General features: G+C 38.8%; 1 protein-coding gene across 7 annotated transcripts in view; it reads left to right on the plus strand.

Moving 5' to 3' along the window:
* Positions 1-18,646, plus strand: part of LUZP2 (leucine zipper protein 2) — a 457,863-nt gene that overhangs the window by 191,421 nt on the left and 247,796 nt on the right. For 5 of the 7 annotated variants that reach the window (XM_070273451.1, XM_070273452.1, XM_023646186.2 and 2 more), the window contains one exon: positions 16,660-16,777. The exons of 1 other annotated variant lie outside the window; for it this stretch is intronic. In XM_070273451.1, the coding sequence (XP_070129552.1) occupies positions 16,660-16,777 (118 nt within the window). The remainder of the gene's footprint in view (positions 1-16,659; positions 16,778-18,646) is intronic. One more of the 7 variants, XM_070273455.1, reaches the window with a different exon arrangement.

The raw sequence follows: 18,646 nt of genomic DNA on the forward strand, positions 1-18,646 counted from the left end.
CTTGAGAATAAAACATAAAATCATTTAGCTAATCTCTAATAGCAAGAAAAGTGAAGATTTTAAAACCTAACCTTCCTACGACCATTTTTGTTCTATTTTGGTTTTTTGTATTTCGAGTAGGTTGTTGTTGCCTCTTTAAAAAAGTGTGAAGGAGAAGGATACAGGGAAAGAGACAAAAAAGTAAGAAATATGAAAGAGAGTGTGGTGTGACATCTCAAAGTCACCTGACATTTTCCCTTAATTTTTTTCCAAACTTTTTTATCATTTGGTGGAAAATATCCAGATGTAAAGACTAACAGACAAATTGTGAAATCACGGAACTAGTAGTATGTTCTGAGATCTGAGACTCGGAGATTTAAGGATTTGCTTTCAATATCTACAGAAATTAGATTTTCTCTGTATATTTATCCAGACACATTGATAATAAAAAACAGCTGTGCCAGTTGAAAACTATTTGAAGTAGCAACTTGGTTACAACAAGATGACATGCAAATTTCCCAGGTTTCAGAACAGAAAGTTGGAGACAAGCTGAACAACTGCAATTACAATGTTGCAAATGACCTCCGCCAGTTGGATGCTGCCTGCTGACGCTGCTGCTCACCTTGATTAAGAAGCACGTCCCATGGCACCTGGACCATTCAAGAGTGCCATTTTACATTTTCAGACTTGGCTATCAATTTAATCTGTGTGAACATAGATTCATAGTCTGCAATGGGCATGCCCATAATTTCAAATGAAAATGACATATGCAAACCAAGGAAATATGACACACTGGCTACTTGAGATTCCAGCAATGTAAATGTGAAACATGTGCTCATATTGCTGGAAAAAAGTGTCTTAAAGCTGCCAATTGCCTTTTTAGAAAGCGCAGAGGGAAAGCTTCTCCTCAGGTTTGCAAGCCCCAGGGTGGGACTTCTTCCACGGCGGTGGAGAAATGTCCCTGTGAGCTGTGCAGTAACTGGTGCTTGACTCCTCTCCCCAGAGGAAGGAAGGAAGTGTCATTTTCTGGGGCACGTAAAGTTGCCTGGAAGCGAATGTCCTGTTTGGCAATCTGCTTTTGTGAAGAAGATGATGGTAAAGATGAAGATGATAATTACCACTTTTCTAATCTTTTGGCCAGGTGTGTGAGGGGATAAAATTGTTAATGGAACATTTGTTGAACGTTGGGAGCACGTGACTTATGTTGTTATAACAGAATGTCAGCTCTGTGAGAGCTGCCAAGACTTCTGATCTCTTTCATATATTTAAAAAATTTTAGAGTCTCCATGCCATTCTGTGGGAAGAGGAAAATCCAGTGTTTCTCTCGCTTTAGTAACACCAGGACCTCTGAGGTCTCCCAGCTCTTCTACGCTTTCCTGAGATTCCTTGCTTCCACTTAGCATGACATGGTGCCCTGCTGTCCGTGTGTTGATTTCTCTCAGCTCTCTAAACCCTCATGTGTAGTGACCCTGGAATAGAGGGCAGCCCGCTTTCTTTTAACTCCTCCCAAAGTACAACTAACAGGAGATGGATCCTGAAAATTGTGGGTAATGACGAAGGGAGACACCAAGCACAGCTCAGAAGTCAATGCAACATCTAACACTCTATATGCCAGCCTTGTTTCTGAAAGTCTTTGTCTCACCCTACTGCTAGGAATGTCCCACCAGCCAAGTTTCTCTTCCTTCCTTCTTGGTTTCCCATCATTTGCTGAGCAATCTCTCTCTCTCCTTACGTCTCTCTACTTACTGTTCCCTCTTCTCTTCTTCCTTCTCCCCCTTTAAAAACTCCTTCAGGGTACCTCTCCTTTCTGTTTCCAGACTGTTTTAAAGAAAGATAAGCCATTGTTTGTATAACACTGTGCTCTGGGGCCCATCTTTACATATCCAAATAGTATAAAGTATTTTGCTAAAATAGGAAAAAGAAAGAGAGAGAAAAAACTGAAGCCACTTATTCATTCCCTTCCCTCATCTACTATTTTTTACAAAAATATTTACAACAGTCCTTCAAGAAAGGAGATAATTTCTCCAATTTTCAAAGACAGAACTAAGATTCTAAGATAGTAACGAAGTGGCCCAATTCACACAACCAGTAAGTGGCAGAGCTTGTATTAAAACTAGTCTGTAAAATCAGGTATATGTGTGTGTGTGTGCATGTGTGTGTATGTGTTCATATAATATTTTAGACCAAACTCTGTATCAAATACACCCTGCAGGACCACCCTTCTTAAAAATATCAGATGGAAAAATGCAGAAAAGCTTATTGGTTGTCAAATGTTGTTAGATGAATAATCAAACTTTCCTGAGTGTCGTCATGATTTATATCTATTTCTCAAATTGATTAAATCCTTTATGTATCACATTTCCTATCTTTTCCCCCTCACGTTTCTTACAAATATCTTTTGAAGATCACCATTGCAAATGTGGCTCTGAAAAGCAGGTGGTTTAGCTTCAGCTCCGTTCCCTTCTCTTGGGCTGAGGACTGAACCAGGCACCGGGAGCACAGGGCAAGGGTAAATCACACTCCTACAGACCCACCCAAACCCCAGCCTTTCCTCCGTCCCCCACAGATCTTTTACCCTATGGATGCTTTAAATATACCAGAATAGACCATCTCTACAATAGACCATCTCTACTCACATGGTGCTTATTTAACTTTCTATTTCTAGCCCATTTTGAACAGAAATGTACAGAAATATTGAACATACTTGAATAAGATGGAGGATATAAAGAAAATGTGATTTAATGTTGAGTTAAGGCATCACATAAAAGTGACTATTTTCTTATAACAAATAATTATAAAACACTGAATCAACAATAGAAAAAATTGTCAAAGTTTGTGAATGGTTGATTTATTAGGAAAAAGTGCACAAATAGCCAATACCATTTGAGAAAGCTCAACTACATCAGTAACCAGAAGTTCAAATTAAAAGAAGAGGTGCTATTCTTTTTGTGAATCACTTAAAATTTTTAAATCTTTGTTGTATCTATCGATCTATCTGTCTGTCTCTCTATCTATCTATTCATTGGTTGGAGGTTGAATGGTGGCATTAAAAAGATATGTCAATGTCCCAACCTCTAGAACCTATGAATATGAATTTATTTGTAAAAAAGGCTCTTTACAGATCTAATTAAGGATGATCCTGGATTTAGGATGGGTCCTAAGTCCAATAACAGCTGTCCTTATAAAAAGGCAGAGAGAGATTTGAGGCTGGGTAACACAGGGAAGAAGCTGGGTGTGAAGATGGAAGCAAAGATTAGAGCCATGCCGACACCCAAGCCAAGGACCGCCTAATGGCCCCAGAAGCTGGAAGAAGAAAGGAAGGCCAGTGTCTAGAGCCTTCTCGTCTCCTCCTTGGTTTCAGACTTCTGGCCTCCACAGCTATGATAGAATAACATTTTTAGCTACTCAGTTTGTGGTAATTTGTTACGAGAGTTCTAGGAAACTAACACTCCCTTTGTATCTATTTTAAGAATTATAGTTCTAAACGGCTGGTAAAAGTCCCAAAACCTATAGTAGACATTTTCATACGAAGATGATAAGTGTACAAATTGATAAAAGTTTTCTGGAAAGTCTTTGGCAATTTGTAGTCTGAGTCCTTTATTTTTAAGATTATGCTGTTTGATAAAATAATGTTGCTTTTAGATTGTCTCTTATGAAAATAATCAGAAACTTAGATATTGACATTTCTCCCTTAGCAATTCTCACACAGTGGGCCTGTAGTGTGGCCCAGGAATATATATTTTTAATAATCACTCTGAGGGATTATCTGTCAGGTTTTAAAAATAGCAGTATTTATTATGTTTGAATTTTTCTGTTTATATATAATAAAATATCATGAGAATCTGCAACTTTTATTGGATTTATAATAGAAAGAAAATGGATTATTAAAGAATTGGTTAATTGTGTTTATATTTAAATTATGCCATCCTGGGTGGTATTTATGAATTCTTTTTTATATTTTATGTAGATTATACATTCTCTAAAATGTGTGCATTGAATTCATGATCAGAAACCAACTCTGCAAAAATCATTATATTGCAGTGTGATAAGGGCTATAATGGAGATATATAAGATATTGTATGGGAATGGAGAATAATAACAATCAGTTAGTTTTACCTGACTTGGGAGGCGATCAGGATATTTTACAAGGAGTTGACTTTTATACAGAAACATAAAGAAGACAAGAACATTTCAGGATGAGAATAAACAATCAAAGAAAGGAAGGGGGCTGGCTTGGCGGCATGGCGGTTACGTTCACGTGATCCGCTTTGGCAGCCCAGGGTTTGCGGATTCAGATCCCAGGTGCAGGCCTATGCACCGCTTACCAGCCCACGCTGTGGCAGGCGTCCCACATATAAAGTAGAGAAAGATGGGCACGGATGTTAGCGCAGGGCCAATCTTCCTCAACAAAAAGAATAGGATAGTAGTAGGATAAGTTCTATAACATTAGAAGAGTGTTATCAGAAGGGCATTAGAATAGACAAGCCCGAAAAGAAGTGTGGAGTCAGGTTTTGCATTGTCCTCAATGGCAGAAGTACATTTCTTTAAGAAAAGAAGGAGTGTGACCAATGAGTGTCTTAGAAAGCTGGAAGTGCCAGGAGGATGAAAGATGAGGAGAAGTTAAGTCTCTGTCATCAAGCAGGTAGATAATGATGAGGACAGGTGGAAGTAGAGGACAGTTACGAGAAATATCCAAGTGATGCTCACCTTTGTTAAAAACCTTTACCTTGTATTACATCTTTGTGCATACCATCTTTGAAAACATCAGTAACCTATTGCAAAGCTGGTTACGATCAGGTACTCAAGAGTGCTCAGGCAATTGCCGTAGTAAGACGGTACCTGAGAGTCCCTTAAAGCAATTGTTAAGAAGCTGTTTTAATGATTGCAGCCTGTAATGCTTCTCCTTGTTCTAAGCCTATAAGAATCACCTGAAAGCTTGTTAAAACAGATTTCTGGGTTCTACCCCACCACATGAGATTCTAATTTAGAAACACTGAATGAGACTCGGTACTTTGTGTTTCTACCAAGTTCCCAGGCAATGCTGATACTTCCGGAACTCAGAACACATGATAAATGTGACCACTCTAGATGATGTCATTTATAATAATTAGGATGAATTCAGATGTAATTACCTGAAAACCTGACAGAGATTTAAAAATAAAAACATTTAATAAAATCACATAACAAAAGGTCTGCATGTTGGAGCTTCTAGAGCTGATACTGGTAAGGCAGCCCAGGTATGTCATTAAGTTCCAATGCTATTTTTATACTTCAAATTACCCATCTCCAGCAAGCAGGCTTCCCTTCTGTCTTTGGGAATGGTGTGCCATGTTCCCCAAATGATTGTCACATCTCCAGAAGTAGGAAGGGGGGAGGGGAAGTAAACAATTGCCAAGGCAGCAAAATAATTCCTTTTTTCTCTCTATTTGTGATAGAAAAAAAAATTTCCTGAAGACCCAGGAGACTTCTTCCTATCTCTCATTGTCTAGATCTATCATGTGACATGGCCATCTCTTGTTGCAATGGAGGCTGAGAAGTTATGTGGTATTTGCAACCTCTAATGTGGACAGATTCTGTCACTAAGAGACGAAAGAAGGAAATGGCTAAATGCCAGGCAACCAACTATATCCAGCACATTCTAGAAGGATGGAAAGAAGAGTTTATCTGGTTAGAATGAGTCTAAACATCATTCTGGAAGAGGAGAATAACATATACAATGACGCAGAGTTGTAAGAGTACGTGGAGTATTCAGGAAATGTAACGGAATGTATTCCAACTAGAATATAGAGTATATGGAAGGAAACTATCAGGGAGATGAAGCTGAAGAGAGAGGTAAACGTACTTTTTTAGCAATTGTATCTCCTTTTTCTGGTTATCATATATCTATTCATATTTAGTCCAAAATTATGCTTTATCACAAGTTACGACTGAGAGATTCTATTTCAAATTTTCTAGTAATCATTAGGAAAACTCTGGACATAAGTCTCCTTTGCTCATGAGGTCCCACTAAATCCTAAATATTTGGTACGGCTGATCACTGATAAGTAGGAATAAATAGGAGCACAGCCTTCCATTGCACCTTCCTTCTTTTTGCAAGTGTAACCATATTTATATTTGTGTGCCTCCAGAGCAGTCAGAGGGAGAAACTAGGAATTATGGGGAGAATTTAGTGGTTCTTTCTGTTCACCAGCAGTGAGTATATGGAGAGCAGCTTGTGGATAAACAGCTGCTGTAGCCTGCCCCTCTCAGCTGCTGGTTTATCAGATCCTTAGAACAGCAGAAGTTTAGGTAAACGTGAGCCAAGATGCAATCCTCTTTTTATGTGCCCCACCTTGGGAAGTGAAAGAAATTCACTCCTCTGGTGCTCCCAAGTTAACTATGATCATATTTACTTGGATCAGACCCATTTAACATTTCAATAGGCCTCTGCCAGTGTCTTCTTGAGTGAAAGTGACAATCAATGGCATGAGATTCCTGCACCACTGTGAAGTCCTGAAACGGAAAGATTAATATAAATGAAAGGTGGTGATTTTACTATTCTGAAGATGCCTCTTGAGTTTTTCCTCTGTAAAATCAGAGATATCATTCAGGCCTTATAGCTTTTTCCCCTCTGCATTAGAATCTCTCTCTGACTACATACAGTTTGCAGAGTGGCAGGATCCGAAACCACTCAGCATAAGAGGCTTGAAAAATCAATATAACTCCTATCAGTCAGAGACACTAAGCAGAAGATTCATTTCATGCATCAAACAGAATGCAAAGCCATGGATTCCTCTCCTCCTAGTGAAATGTATTTTTGTATAGATACATGGAGTTAATAAAAACTTAACACATTGATCGTGTATTGGCAGGGTGATTTTTCTCTGTGATTAATGGTCTCACATTCCATGCCAATGCTATAGCAAGCTCTTCTGAAGTTTTCTGCACTTTTTGAAAGTAGCCTAGCCATCCTTTCTCTGGTATGGATTTCCTTAATCAAGAGGATTTCTACTGCTTGAATTAGCCCTTAAGAGTACAACCCACCCTCTCACCATCACTGAACATAATAATGCTAAAGAGTGTAAATTTATCACATATAATTGCAATAATGTATTTGTATCTTATCACAGCTTAGACTAAGAAGAACTCCATGAAGGCAAGATCTATGTTTCAGCCGTTTCTAACTCTCAGATATAGCTTATAAGCTGGTTTAGAATCAAAAAAGAAAACAAGGTGTGCTTAATCAGCTGAATGAAGAAGTAATGCTAATACTTATTGGGCAAGGGTTCCAAATAAAATAGCCCCATACCCTTTAAGGACAAGCTAGAATTCCGACTGTACTTAAACATCTGGTGATATATATGTATTTTCTTTCTGGCTAGTTAGTAGTTGTTAACTTCTGTCACCATGATCACTAAACAGCATTCATTCCATTCCGTTTGGGAGCAGCTGTAAGGGAAACCTTTTTACTGTGTGACCATTTAAACAGCCTTGGATAAAATGGGACCAGTATCTCTTCTCCTTGGGTACACTCTCCCTGCACATCATAAACTTCTAGACTCTGCAGAGATGAGCATCTTTCTGAACCTACCATTGACGAAATATTTGTAACCGTTTTTGCCCCTCTTAAGTTTAAGATACCACTGACTCCAAAAATCATCTTACATCTGATGATGATTATGGAAAAATAAAGTAACTAAAGACCACAAATGACCCTCTACTTCCGGGGCAGGGGTTCTTTACAAAGAGACTACAGCTTGTGAACAAATGCTGCACTGGGATCAGAGTGTGTATTTCCTACAAGAGGTTCATGTGCCCTGTGTAATATTACGTAAAACTTTGGCAATTTATAAGTGTGTGGAAATGTTTCTAGGGAGAGTGTTCATATTTTCTTAAGAGTGTCAAAGAGGTTGATAACCCATGAAAGTTTAAGAACCATTGCTTATGAGCTATCGTAGCAGAGATAAGCATTCAAATTCTAAAGTCAGGATGTAAGGCAAAATTACTCTGAAATTTTCCTGAATATTCCATATAGATAGTATGCCTCAATTAGTCCAGTCTCTACTAAATGTTTTTTTCTCAGTGTTGAAAAAGATTGCTATTTCATAAGATGCACTTAATGTTTGTATTTAGGACTGCATTGCCATTGGGAAGAAAGGAGGTTGTTTCTTTAAAAAAAATCACATCCAGGGGCTGGCCCAGTGGCATAGTGGTTAAGTTCACATGCTGTGCTTCAATGGAGTTCATGGGTTCAGATCCCAGGTGCAGACCTACACACTGCTCATCAAACCATACTGTGGCAGCATCCCACATACAAAATAGAGGAAGACTGGCACAGATGTTAACTCAGGGTCAATCTTACATACACACAAAAAATTGCATCCAGCATGGGGCATAATGCTTACATTACAAGAGACATAATGCCTCTTGTGTCACACTTCCTTCAAGGTACATACTAAATGACTGGCAGGCATAATTAACACTATTGAATTCTCTCTCTCACTGTCTCTCTCTCATTTTGAAAAAGTTAAGTGACTACTTTAGTGGAAATATAATTATAAACAAAATCTCCTCCCAACCCAGAAAACATCTCTGCAAAGATAGAAGAGAAGGAAACCAATTTTATTATTGCATAAGCATTAAACCAGAATGCAGTGCACATCACGGGCAATCTGATAAAATTTACCACCTCATAAAGAAATCTCATCCTCTTACATAGTCAGGCAGATACAACCTGTTACCCACACTTTCTCCATATAAACAATAATTAGTCCTCAAGTAAGAGGACTCAACAGTGGTATTGTCACACACAGTTCATCCTAAATTCATTTGGTAGTTGGGGTATCCATCACCGTTAGCTAATTGGCTTTATCCAAAGGAAAAATAAACTTCTCTTATCTTATGACAAGAGGTAGTTTTGGTATTAACCTAAGTGAAATAAGTCAGACAGAGACGGACAAATACCCCATGATTTCATTTATCTGTGGACTCTGAAAAGCAAAACAAACAAAACAAAACAAAACTCAAACTCTCAGATACAGAGAACAGACTGGTGGTCGTCAGAGAGGAAGGGGGTTTGGGGGAAAGTGAAATGGGTGAAGGGGATGAAGAGGCACAAACTTCCAATTACAAAATAAACAAGTCAGGGGGTGTGATATACAGCATGTACATGTACAGCATGTGATGTAATGTACTGAGTACGGTCGATAATATTGAATTAATTTTGTGAGGTGACAGACAGCAACTAGGCTTATTGTGACTGTTTTGCAGTGTATACAAATGTCGAATAAAGTAATATAATACTGTATTTCAGTTATACTTCAGGGCTGGCCTGGTGGCACAGCGGTTAAGTTCGCACATTCTGCTTCTTGGCGGCCCTGGGTTCCCCGGTTTGGATCCTGGGTGGGGACATGGCACCACTTGGCTAAAGCCATGCTGTGGTAGGCATCCCACGTATAAAGTAGACAAAGATGGGCAGGGATGTTAGCTCAGGGCCAGGCTTCCTCAGCAAAAAAGAGGAGGATTGGCAGCAGTTAGCTCAGGGCTAATCTTCCTCAAAAAAAAAAAAAAAAACTCAATTATACTTCAATTAAAAAAAAGTGATGTGAATAAAACATAGAGTCTAAAAAAGACAGGTAGTTTTGTAACCTGGAGGGAGGTACCTGCCCTCTTTGGCTCTTGCCCTCTCACAGGAAGTGGGAGAGACGCTGCTTCCTTTCTTGATCATTACAGTTCAAAGAGATGGTTCCCAGGCCAACCAAGAAAGATATTCCTGGTTCTTAAACTTGGCATCTGGCTTATTTACATTTTAAAGTTTGCATATATTTCAAAGAGACAGAGAAAGAGCTTAAAAGTTTTCTGATGTAAGTGCTCTGAGAGGGAGAGAGTCTTTTCCCTTATTTTAAACAGGGAAAATTAAGCATCTTATTTTTAATTTCTATTTGCCTTTACACTACAGAAATAACTCTATTTTATTAAATTTTATCAATGTGTGAAATTTAGTCTGTTATTCCACAGATGTGGAAACTGAGGCCAAAGGAGTTACAGTGATTTTCTTAATGTCTGCCTAGCTGGTTAGGGACAAAATCTGGAACTCAAATTTTGATTTTTGCATTCCGTATCTAATGAATATGCTAAAACATGCATCATAACAGTGATACTTCTCTTGTTTATGCACCTTTTTTTAATCTGGGAAGAATTGCTCGAATAAGGATTTTCTTTGTCAGTCTAGGTACTAGCAGATTCTTGCAGGGACTGCCTCGCTGGGAAGGGCAATTGTGGGGATGGAGATGTTAAGTCAACGTGTGTCTTCTTGGGTGGGTTTATTGGAAGAATCCAGGGATTTCCTTTTATTTCTTACTGAGAACTTTTAACTTGAGTTCTTTATACACACACAATTTTATATAAAGGCATCACAGTCTATTTTTCCCTTTTCTTTGTTGGTTTGCCCTTCCCTTTTGTAAATTCCCTCTATCTGCAGCCCTCCTCTGCCCTCTGTTTCATTTCAAATTTCTGTGCTTATTAATATAATCTTACTTAGGCACATGTAGACACAAACACCTATCTGTGCCGTCCTAGGGCATTTTCATTATGGCTGCTGTGACGGAAACACATCACACTCTTGATTCTTTCTCTTATTGTTCAGAAGTGCCTCATGGAAATCCTTCCAAATCATCTGGTATAGCTCTAATTGAGATATAATTTAAATAAATTTAAATTTATAATATAATATTATTATATTAACATGATATAATAAATAAATAAATTTAAATCTTAAAATAATGTACTATATTGTGTTGTCAAAGTGTAACTGAAGTTCGGTCTCTGAACCTGATGCCAATCCAAATAACGAGAACAGAGTCTTAAGTGGAAGAGGAAAGGTTTTTACTATGCCAGGCACAGGGGTCAAAGCAAGGGCTCATGCCTCAAAAATTGCTAGCTCCCCGATGAGGAACGGGTAAGGATTTTTATTTGGGGTTTTGTGTAGGGGAGGGGGTGCATGTAGCTTGTGCAGGTCGGTGTTTTCCCAACAGCCTGCGTTTGGCCTTGAGAGGCTGCTTGCAGCGAGGTGGGGGGGATGGTGAGATAGGAGGATGGCAGGTGGGCATCCTTCGCACTTGTCTCATGTTCCTGTTTGAGACAGGTTTGAGTGCTGGGAGTCAAGGAGTTGAGGTCTGGGAAGGCTCTGCACCTTGATATTCTTGAGACGGCAGCTTTCCTGGCAAACTTCAAGGACGCATGATTAGCTAAACTTTAGTGTGCCTCCAACTCCAGGCCACCTGGGCTTTAACAATTTGTAACTCCCATTTAGTTGTAAAGCTCAAGGAGTCCAAGTTTAAAGAAACAGGTGTTTACATATGAGTGGAGCTAGAGAAGCAGGAAAGGGGGTGGTGTGTTTTAGTTTTAACCCCATATACGCTGGGTTCAATGTCGGGGAACTGATATCAGGGCTGATGTTAAGAACCTGTAACAAAAGAAGACCAGAGTTGGACATTAGTTAAAGCAATAAGAACAGATTTTATCCAGGAAATATTTGAATTGAGGAAACAGAGATCTCAGTGTGCAACGAGGCTCAGCCCTGCATATGGTGTGGACAAATGGGGGTTTACAGCCAAGGAGCAGGGTGGGGGTCAGTGGACAGACAATTACTGAGAGGAAACATCGGGGTATGGGGGCATTTTGGCTAAACTGACTTGACAGAATTCTTGCTGAAAGCAGTGCAAGATGATGAGATGTCACGGGGGAATGGTGGGGAATAAAGAATTTGATAAGGTGTCAAAGATGATCAGATATGGTGGGCGGCAGTTCTGGCTAAACTGATTTAGGAAGATCTTGCTGCAACCAGGTGCTGCAGGTCTGATAAGGACTTATGCCAAGGGTGAAGCCTCCTTGAGAAAGGATGGAAGTTTGGCAAAGGAGAGAGTCTTTGTCAGTGTTTGTAACTGAATAATTTATTCAAATCTCTTATTTTATTTCCAGATGTTTGTCTATGATTAATGTTGCCTTAAACTTATGCTCTTAAGGGCTAGAAATTTTATTTCTATGGATAGATTCCCAGGTGCAGGATTGGTGAGAGAAAAGTTGTATATTTTCAGTTGAAAATAATCTTGCCAAAAGGTTTGCAATACCTCGATCCTTGACAATATTTCTATGAGAGACCCTCCTTCCCTTCAAGACACTTTTCTAGACATCTTAACATAGGGGCATGGAACAAATTCCGCCACATGTCCACGTCCACAGGGCCTTGGGCTATTATCTTAGTTTGCATTGGCAGACCTTTACAGAAAAATAATATGCAGATATCCTCAGTCGAGCCATCCATTCTGTGATAGCTTGTTAGCAGCCCTAGTGAACTAATACAATGACTCACCCAAAATATAAATGGGTAAAAGGCACACACAGATAATTGACAGAGGAACAAATGCAAATTGTGATTAAAGTTATGAAAATATAATCAATCTTTCTAATGAAGTGAATGGAAATTGTATCAGAAAGAAGCTGTCATTTTCCACTCATGCCATTAAAAAATATTAAATAAAAGAGCAAGTCAATTTCCAGTTCAGGTGAATGTGTGGAGAAGAATATCAGAACAGACTGATAAGAGAAGTAGGCTAGAAGAGCTTATGGGAAGGCAATTTACTATCACCTATCAACATCAACGTTACCTTTGGAGTGAGATATTTCCACTTCCAGGAACATATGTCACAGAAATTTTCAAGAAAATATATTTGTACCCACATGTATGGATTTCACCATTTTTTAAGAGAGAAAGAAAAATTGAAAACACCCTCAATGTCCAGTGGTAAAATATATTCAAGTACATTCATAATGAATTTTAACATGTGTAGACATGGAAAGAGCTCCAAGATGTACAAGGCAGTTGCAGAACATGACTGTAGGGGGATCATATATATACACATATATTATGTTATGGCAAAAAATAACACGTATTGGAAGATGAATGTGCACTCACTTGTAAATGCAAGAGAATCTGGTAAAATGCTTCCATTAAGGTTGCTTCTACAGAGTAACCTGGTTTCCCTTTTTATAAGGACTTTGAATGGTTGAATTTAGAGTGGTGCTCTTAATTAACACTTCTGGCTATATTTTCCTGATAAATTATATCATCTTTATGGATATCCTTTCAGTGTATTTACCAGAAAATAGAGGGATTTCAATTGATTCTTCTTTCCTTATAAAGTTATTTGAAAGCTAAGTGTGATAATGAAATAAAAAGATGATTATAAATAATAAAAAAGGAAATTCATAGTTTTATATAGTGGAAAATAATAAATGGCAAATAAATCCAATACAGAAAACTTATCTGTGTAACAATGAAGGAAGAAGTGATACGCCGTTAATTCTGTGATGGGCACAGTGAACATTTAACTGTGCTAAACTCTAGCCAAGCCAGTATGTTCTTACAGCCGAATGGCAAAGACATTGGACTCTGGATGCTGATTTGATATACCACTTTCTTAATAGAAATATGTTCTTACAAGTCACAGTAGTCCCCTCTTATCTGCAGTTTAGAGGTTTCAGGTACCAGCAGTCAACCACAGTCTGAAAATATTAAATGGAAAATTCCAGAAATAAACAATTCATAAGTTTTAAATTGCGCACCGTTCTGAGTAGTTTGATGAAGTCTCGGGCTGTCCTGCTCCGCCCTGCCTGTCTTGGTTATCAGATCCACTGTCACAGTATCGCAGTGCTTGTGTTCAAGAAGCTCTTGTTTTACTTAATAATGGCCCCAAAGCCAACTTTATTATTAGTTATTGCTGTTAATCTCTTACTGTGCCTAATTTATAAATTAAACTTTACCATAGATATGTATGTTTAGGAAAAAACGCAGTATATATAGGGTTCGGCACTCTCCGTGGTTCAGGCACCCACGGGGATCGTGGAGCGTATCCCCTCTGGATAAGGGGGGGACGACTGTACTCCCCCTGCGACTCAATTTCTTCAGCTGGAAAGTGGGGTTAACGCCAGCGCTTCCCCCGTAGAACTGTCTGAAGCTTAGCTGAGTAAGTGTATATAACAGCATCTTGCATGCAATACATTGTCAGCGTATGTTATCTAACATTGTGACCTTATGGTCACTTAAGATAATTTTGGAGATGTGTTTATTGTCACAAACATTCGGGAGAAACAAATTGACACATGAAGTGAAGTCGTATCATTAGAAGCAGATGAAAATGTGCCTTCCTGTTCCTTATTTGACTTTGGTAGTGAGACAGAAAGGAAATCTGGGGCGTTAATAACTGTCTGATTCCTGGCTGATGAGCGCTCATCAGTGAAGACCTAAAGGCCAGGGAGAAATATTGAGGTTCGCAGCAGTGGGGCGTTCCAGTTCCCTTCAAACAAGAGGAATGTGAAGAGTGCTGAAGACCTCCGCTTCAAAAATGAGGAAAAGCAAAGAACTGCGATAGAAACCTATTGTAGGTGTCATGCGTTTATTAATCATCTCTGAGGCTGTTGGTGGGCCTGGTTCCTTTATAATTCCACAGAAAGACCTAAAATTTATCAACTTTCTCAGTAGTAGAAATTTTATATACTTTTTAGATTAATTACCTACTATGGGTTTGAAACTTTACATAAATTGCTCCATTTAACACATAACCTGAGTGAGGTCAGTGTTAGTATTGCATTTTACAGATAAAGAAACTAGAGAGAGCTTGAGCCATTTTCCTACAAGTTTAAAACTGAACTTGTCAACAACTTTCATTAAAAACTGTTCATCCTGTGACTTCTCTCTCGGTGAAGGGCTGTGTCCATAGTCACCTAAGCAGGAAACATGGCATCATTAATAACTAACGCCCTCCCAATCTTTCCTCACAAACACAAGAAATTTTTTCAAGAATATATTATTGATTCAATTTTGCATGTTTTGCTGAAATCAACCCAAGCTTCGCTGTTTCCACTGCTTTTAATCTAATTTGGGCCTCTATCATCTTCTCCCTGGATTGTTGCCATGGTGTCTTCCTTACTAGCCTCCCTTTCTCCAGATTTTTCCCTCTTCCAATTCACTCACCAGTTTTTAGCCAGGGAAATCTTTCAAAAACATAATCTGATCACGTCCCTCCCCGTGTCAAACCTTCAGTTACTTCCCCTTGTGTTCAGAACAATCCCCAGCTCCTCACCCGTTACAGGGCCTGCATGCCTTTGCTCTGGCTTCCCACGTCCTCATTTCAGCAGCAAATCTCCCACAGTCCAATTAGGACTCCAAACCTTCTCACGTGTCTGCACTTCTTTTTTCTTTTAATTCAATAAACTCATTTTCATTAGTATTTACACATGCTTTCCCCTCTCAAATGGCTAATTTCTGCTAGCCTTTCAAAGTGCATCTTATATAGTTTATAATACGTTTTCCAGAAAATCTTCCCTGGATTAGCAACTCTCCTATGTGCTCCAATCAATCTTTTTAAACTTCGCCTATGAGTCATAGTTCTAGTCTGCATTGGCAATTAGCACTTTTCTTGACTACATCCCCCGCTACACACGCACACTGGCCATAAAACATATAAACACACACACACACGAATATACACGCTACTTGCTCGTTCATTCCTTGAATAGGACCTTAGGGTAGTAGTTTAATCTTTCTGAATCCAATTCTTTTATATTTTCAAAATGAGAATTATAACACCTGTCTTATCTTCTTGCAAAGACCATATGAGAAAAAATGGGAAAAAAAATGTATGCGTATATATATGATACTGAGATAGATAACACTTTCTTTTATGGTAATTAACAAGTCTGTTCAAATTTCACTGTAATTATTGTATTTATTGACTGATTTTCATGGATATTTTGCTTCTTCCAATTAGCAGTAGAGATTCTTAGACATGTTTGGCAAGAGGTGTCTTTTCCATGGGTTTCTTTCCGTTCAAGCCATGGATGAAGCAAGACCCCTACATGCTGTTCTCCCTCTTTTTGTTGTTAGTCCTGGCGAGCTGATTCCGACTCCTAGCTACCCTGTAGACAGCAGAACGGAACCCTGCCCAGTCCTCCTGCACCGTCCTCTCCCCGGATGGAGCTGTATCACACAATGCTCCCCTGCTATTCATAGGATTTCCACGGCCAGTTTTCTCCCAAGTGAGTGGCCAGATCCTTCTTCCTAGTCTCTCTTAGTCCGGAAGCTCTGCTGAAACCTGTCCACCATGGGTGACCCTGCTGGTAATTGAAATACCTGTGGCATAGCTTTCAGCATCACAGCAACAGGCAGCCACCACAGTGTGACATTTGACAGATGGGTGGTGTGGTTCCCTGACTCGGAAATGAATTCAGACCACAGTGGTGAGAGGGCTGAATCTTAACCCCTAGACTTTTTTTTTTCTTTCTCTACCACCAAGCCTGGCTATACCCCCACGTTTATTCCCCCAATGTCAGAAACTCTCTATGCCTCTGAGCTGCATTGGTTCAAATCAGATCTCTCCCTGTAAAACTTCAAGGACCTTGGAAAAAAGTGTGGTGATGTCATTGGAAAATATCTATTTTCCAAGAGCTACCTGACAAACTACGTTATACATGTAGACGATGTACAAAATGTTCTGGAACCTCTCTGTAGCCTGGATAGTCCTCAATGCAAAATGAATTTTGAATGGATTTTGCTTTAAACACAAGGGCATGGGATTCTTACTAAAGTGATGGAAGCCGAGTGGAAGCGTTCTGGGGCTCTCATGGCTTTTCTTCCTGTGTTAGACAGGACTATGAAGAGCTGGAAAGGCAGCTGAAAGAAGTCTTTAAGGAGCGAAGCACCATCCTCTATCAGCTGACAAAGACAGCAAGAGAACTTGATAGAATTAAAGACAACCTTCAGGTGAGAGCAAACCCGATTTTCCCAGCAGCAAAGGAGGAGAAGGCACCTGGTTTGTCTCGGTGGTTTAACATGTAAAGACCCCTGCATTTTTTACCAGATTTGAATATGTTTCTGGACTTGACCATAGGAGTTATTATTTATTATTATATGAACTTTGAAAAGAAATGTCTTTTGAAATGCAGTCTGGGAATCTGTGGTTTGCAAATTCAGGAATGAGAAAATTGCGTGCTTGGCAAAGCCATCAATTTCTCACAGCTTGTAAGATCAATTTGACCCCGGTGTTTCTTATATCATGAAGTGATGAAATGTAATTATGACTGAGTTAAATGAATATAGAAATGATCTCTAGAAGACAACTTTAAATTCTACAAAGGATAGTTCTCAAAATTCTTTAGTAAACTTCATTACCAAAATGGGTAAATGCCTTACAAAAGTGGGTGTCATCTGTGAAAATGTGTAGCACTCGGTGAAATCTCAATCAAAAACCAAAGACAAGATCTATATCTGATGAGAAAATCTTTCTGAAATATTGGAGAATGTATTTTAATATTTGGCTTTAACATTGTATTTATTGAGTTCATACTGTGTACTAAAAGCTTTGCATGTACTACAGGATTTAATTCTCATAATGCATCTATGAGGTAGGTATTGTTAACATGACTTTTCTTGTTACACATAAGGAATTATGCTTAAAAAAGATGTTACTTTTGAATGTCACAAAGGAAGCCAGGACTCAACTTCAGGCATTCTCGCTCCAGAGCCTGTCTATTAGTTATTGCTCTGAACCGTATTTCTGAACCATGTTCATTAGGCTCTGGTTGTTATTAGTTCCATTTTATAGGTGAGAAAAACAGTTAGAGAAAGGTTAAGAAACTAAGAGCACAGAGAGAATTAGGCAGCAGATCTGATATTTGAACCCAATGCCCAAGCTCTTGTTCCAGAAATGTGTTACATCTTGAGAACATGGAAATAGCAAAAAAAAAATCACCCTTGTTCCAGTAGGACACAGTGAGAGGTAGCAGAATGATAACAATGCAGGAATAACAGTGCTGTGACGGAAGTATGCACAGAGTATTAGGGACACACTGATGAGAGTGAAATGGGTGCATACTGATTTCCACAGGAAGCTGATGCCACAACTGCACCTTACCATTAAGTAGAAATTCACCACTTATATGAGGCTGTGAAAAATATTTAAGACACCTACCCCTTCTCAGAGGCATGGAATGCCTGGCACATTGAATATATTTCAAGTGTATGGTGAAGTGCCCGTGAGTGGTCAGTATTTACAATATTCCCAGGACACTCAGTCTCTCTGTACCAGTAGCCTAAGTTGAGACATCTAATTACAGTCTAGAAAATTGCATCATACAAATATATAATTTCATGGAGTCACACTTTTTGAGAGGGTAACAATCCCACCATTAAATGTAGTTGCAATTTTTAAAATGCCTTTTGTTTATTTTGTCCCAGCCACTGTGCAGTGTTTTTCATTTTTTATCTTATTAAATCCTCTTAGCGACCTCTCCTCAAAATTAAGATAATATTTTACTCATTGAAAAATGAGGAAATAAGACCCAAATAGGCCACAGGAATTGCCCAAAGTTATACATCTAATAAATGGTGGTTCCGGGTTTCAAATTCATAGTAAATAACTATATAGCCCATTGTACTTATTCTTTTTTCCAATGGTATTTCACAAAGACATGAGTTTTGAAAGTCGTGTCCATCTCTGTAACCCTAGAACTTGGGTGGCATGGTAATATAGGTCAATCAATAAGCATTATGTTGATTAATCAGTAGGTATATTAATGATAGGTATCCCTTAAAGGCATTAAAATTATTTTCCAAGAAGCAGACCCCACTTTC

Source organism: Equus caballus, chromosome 7 (genome assembly GCF_041296265.1).
Source record: "Equus caballus isolate H_3958 breed thoroughbred chromosome 7, TB-T2T, whole genome shotgun sequence".
Taxonomy (NCBI): domain Eukaryota; kingdom Metazoa; phylum Chordata; class Mammalia; order Perissodactyla; family Equidae; genus Equus; species Equus caballus.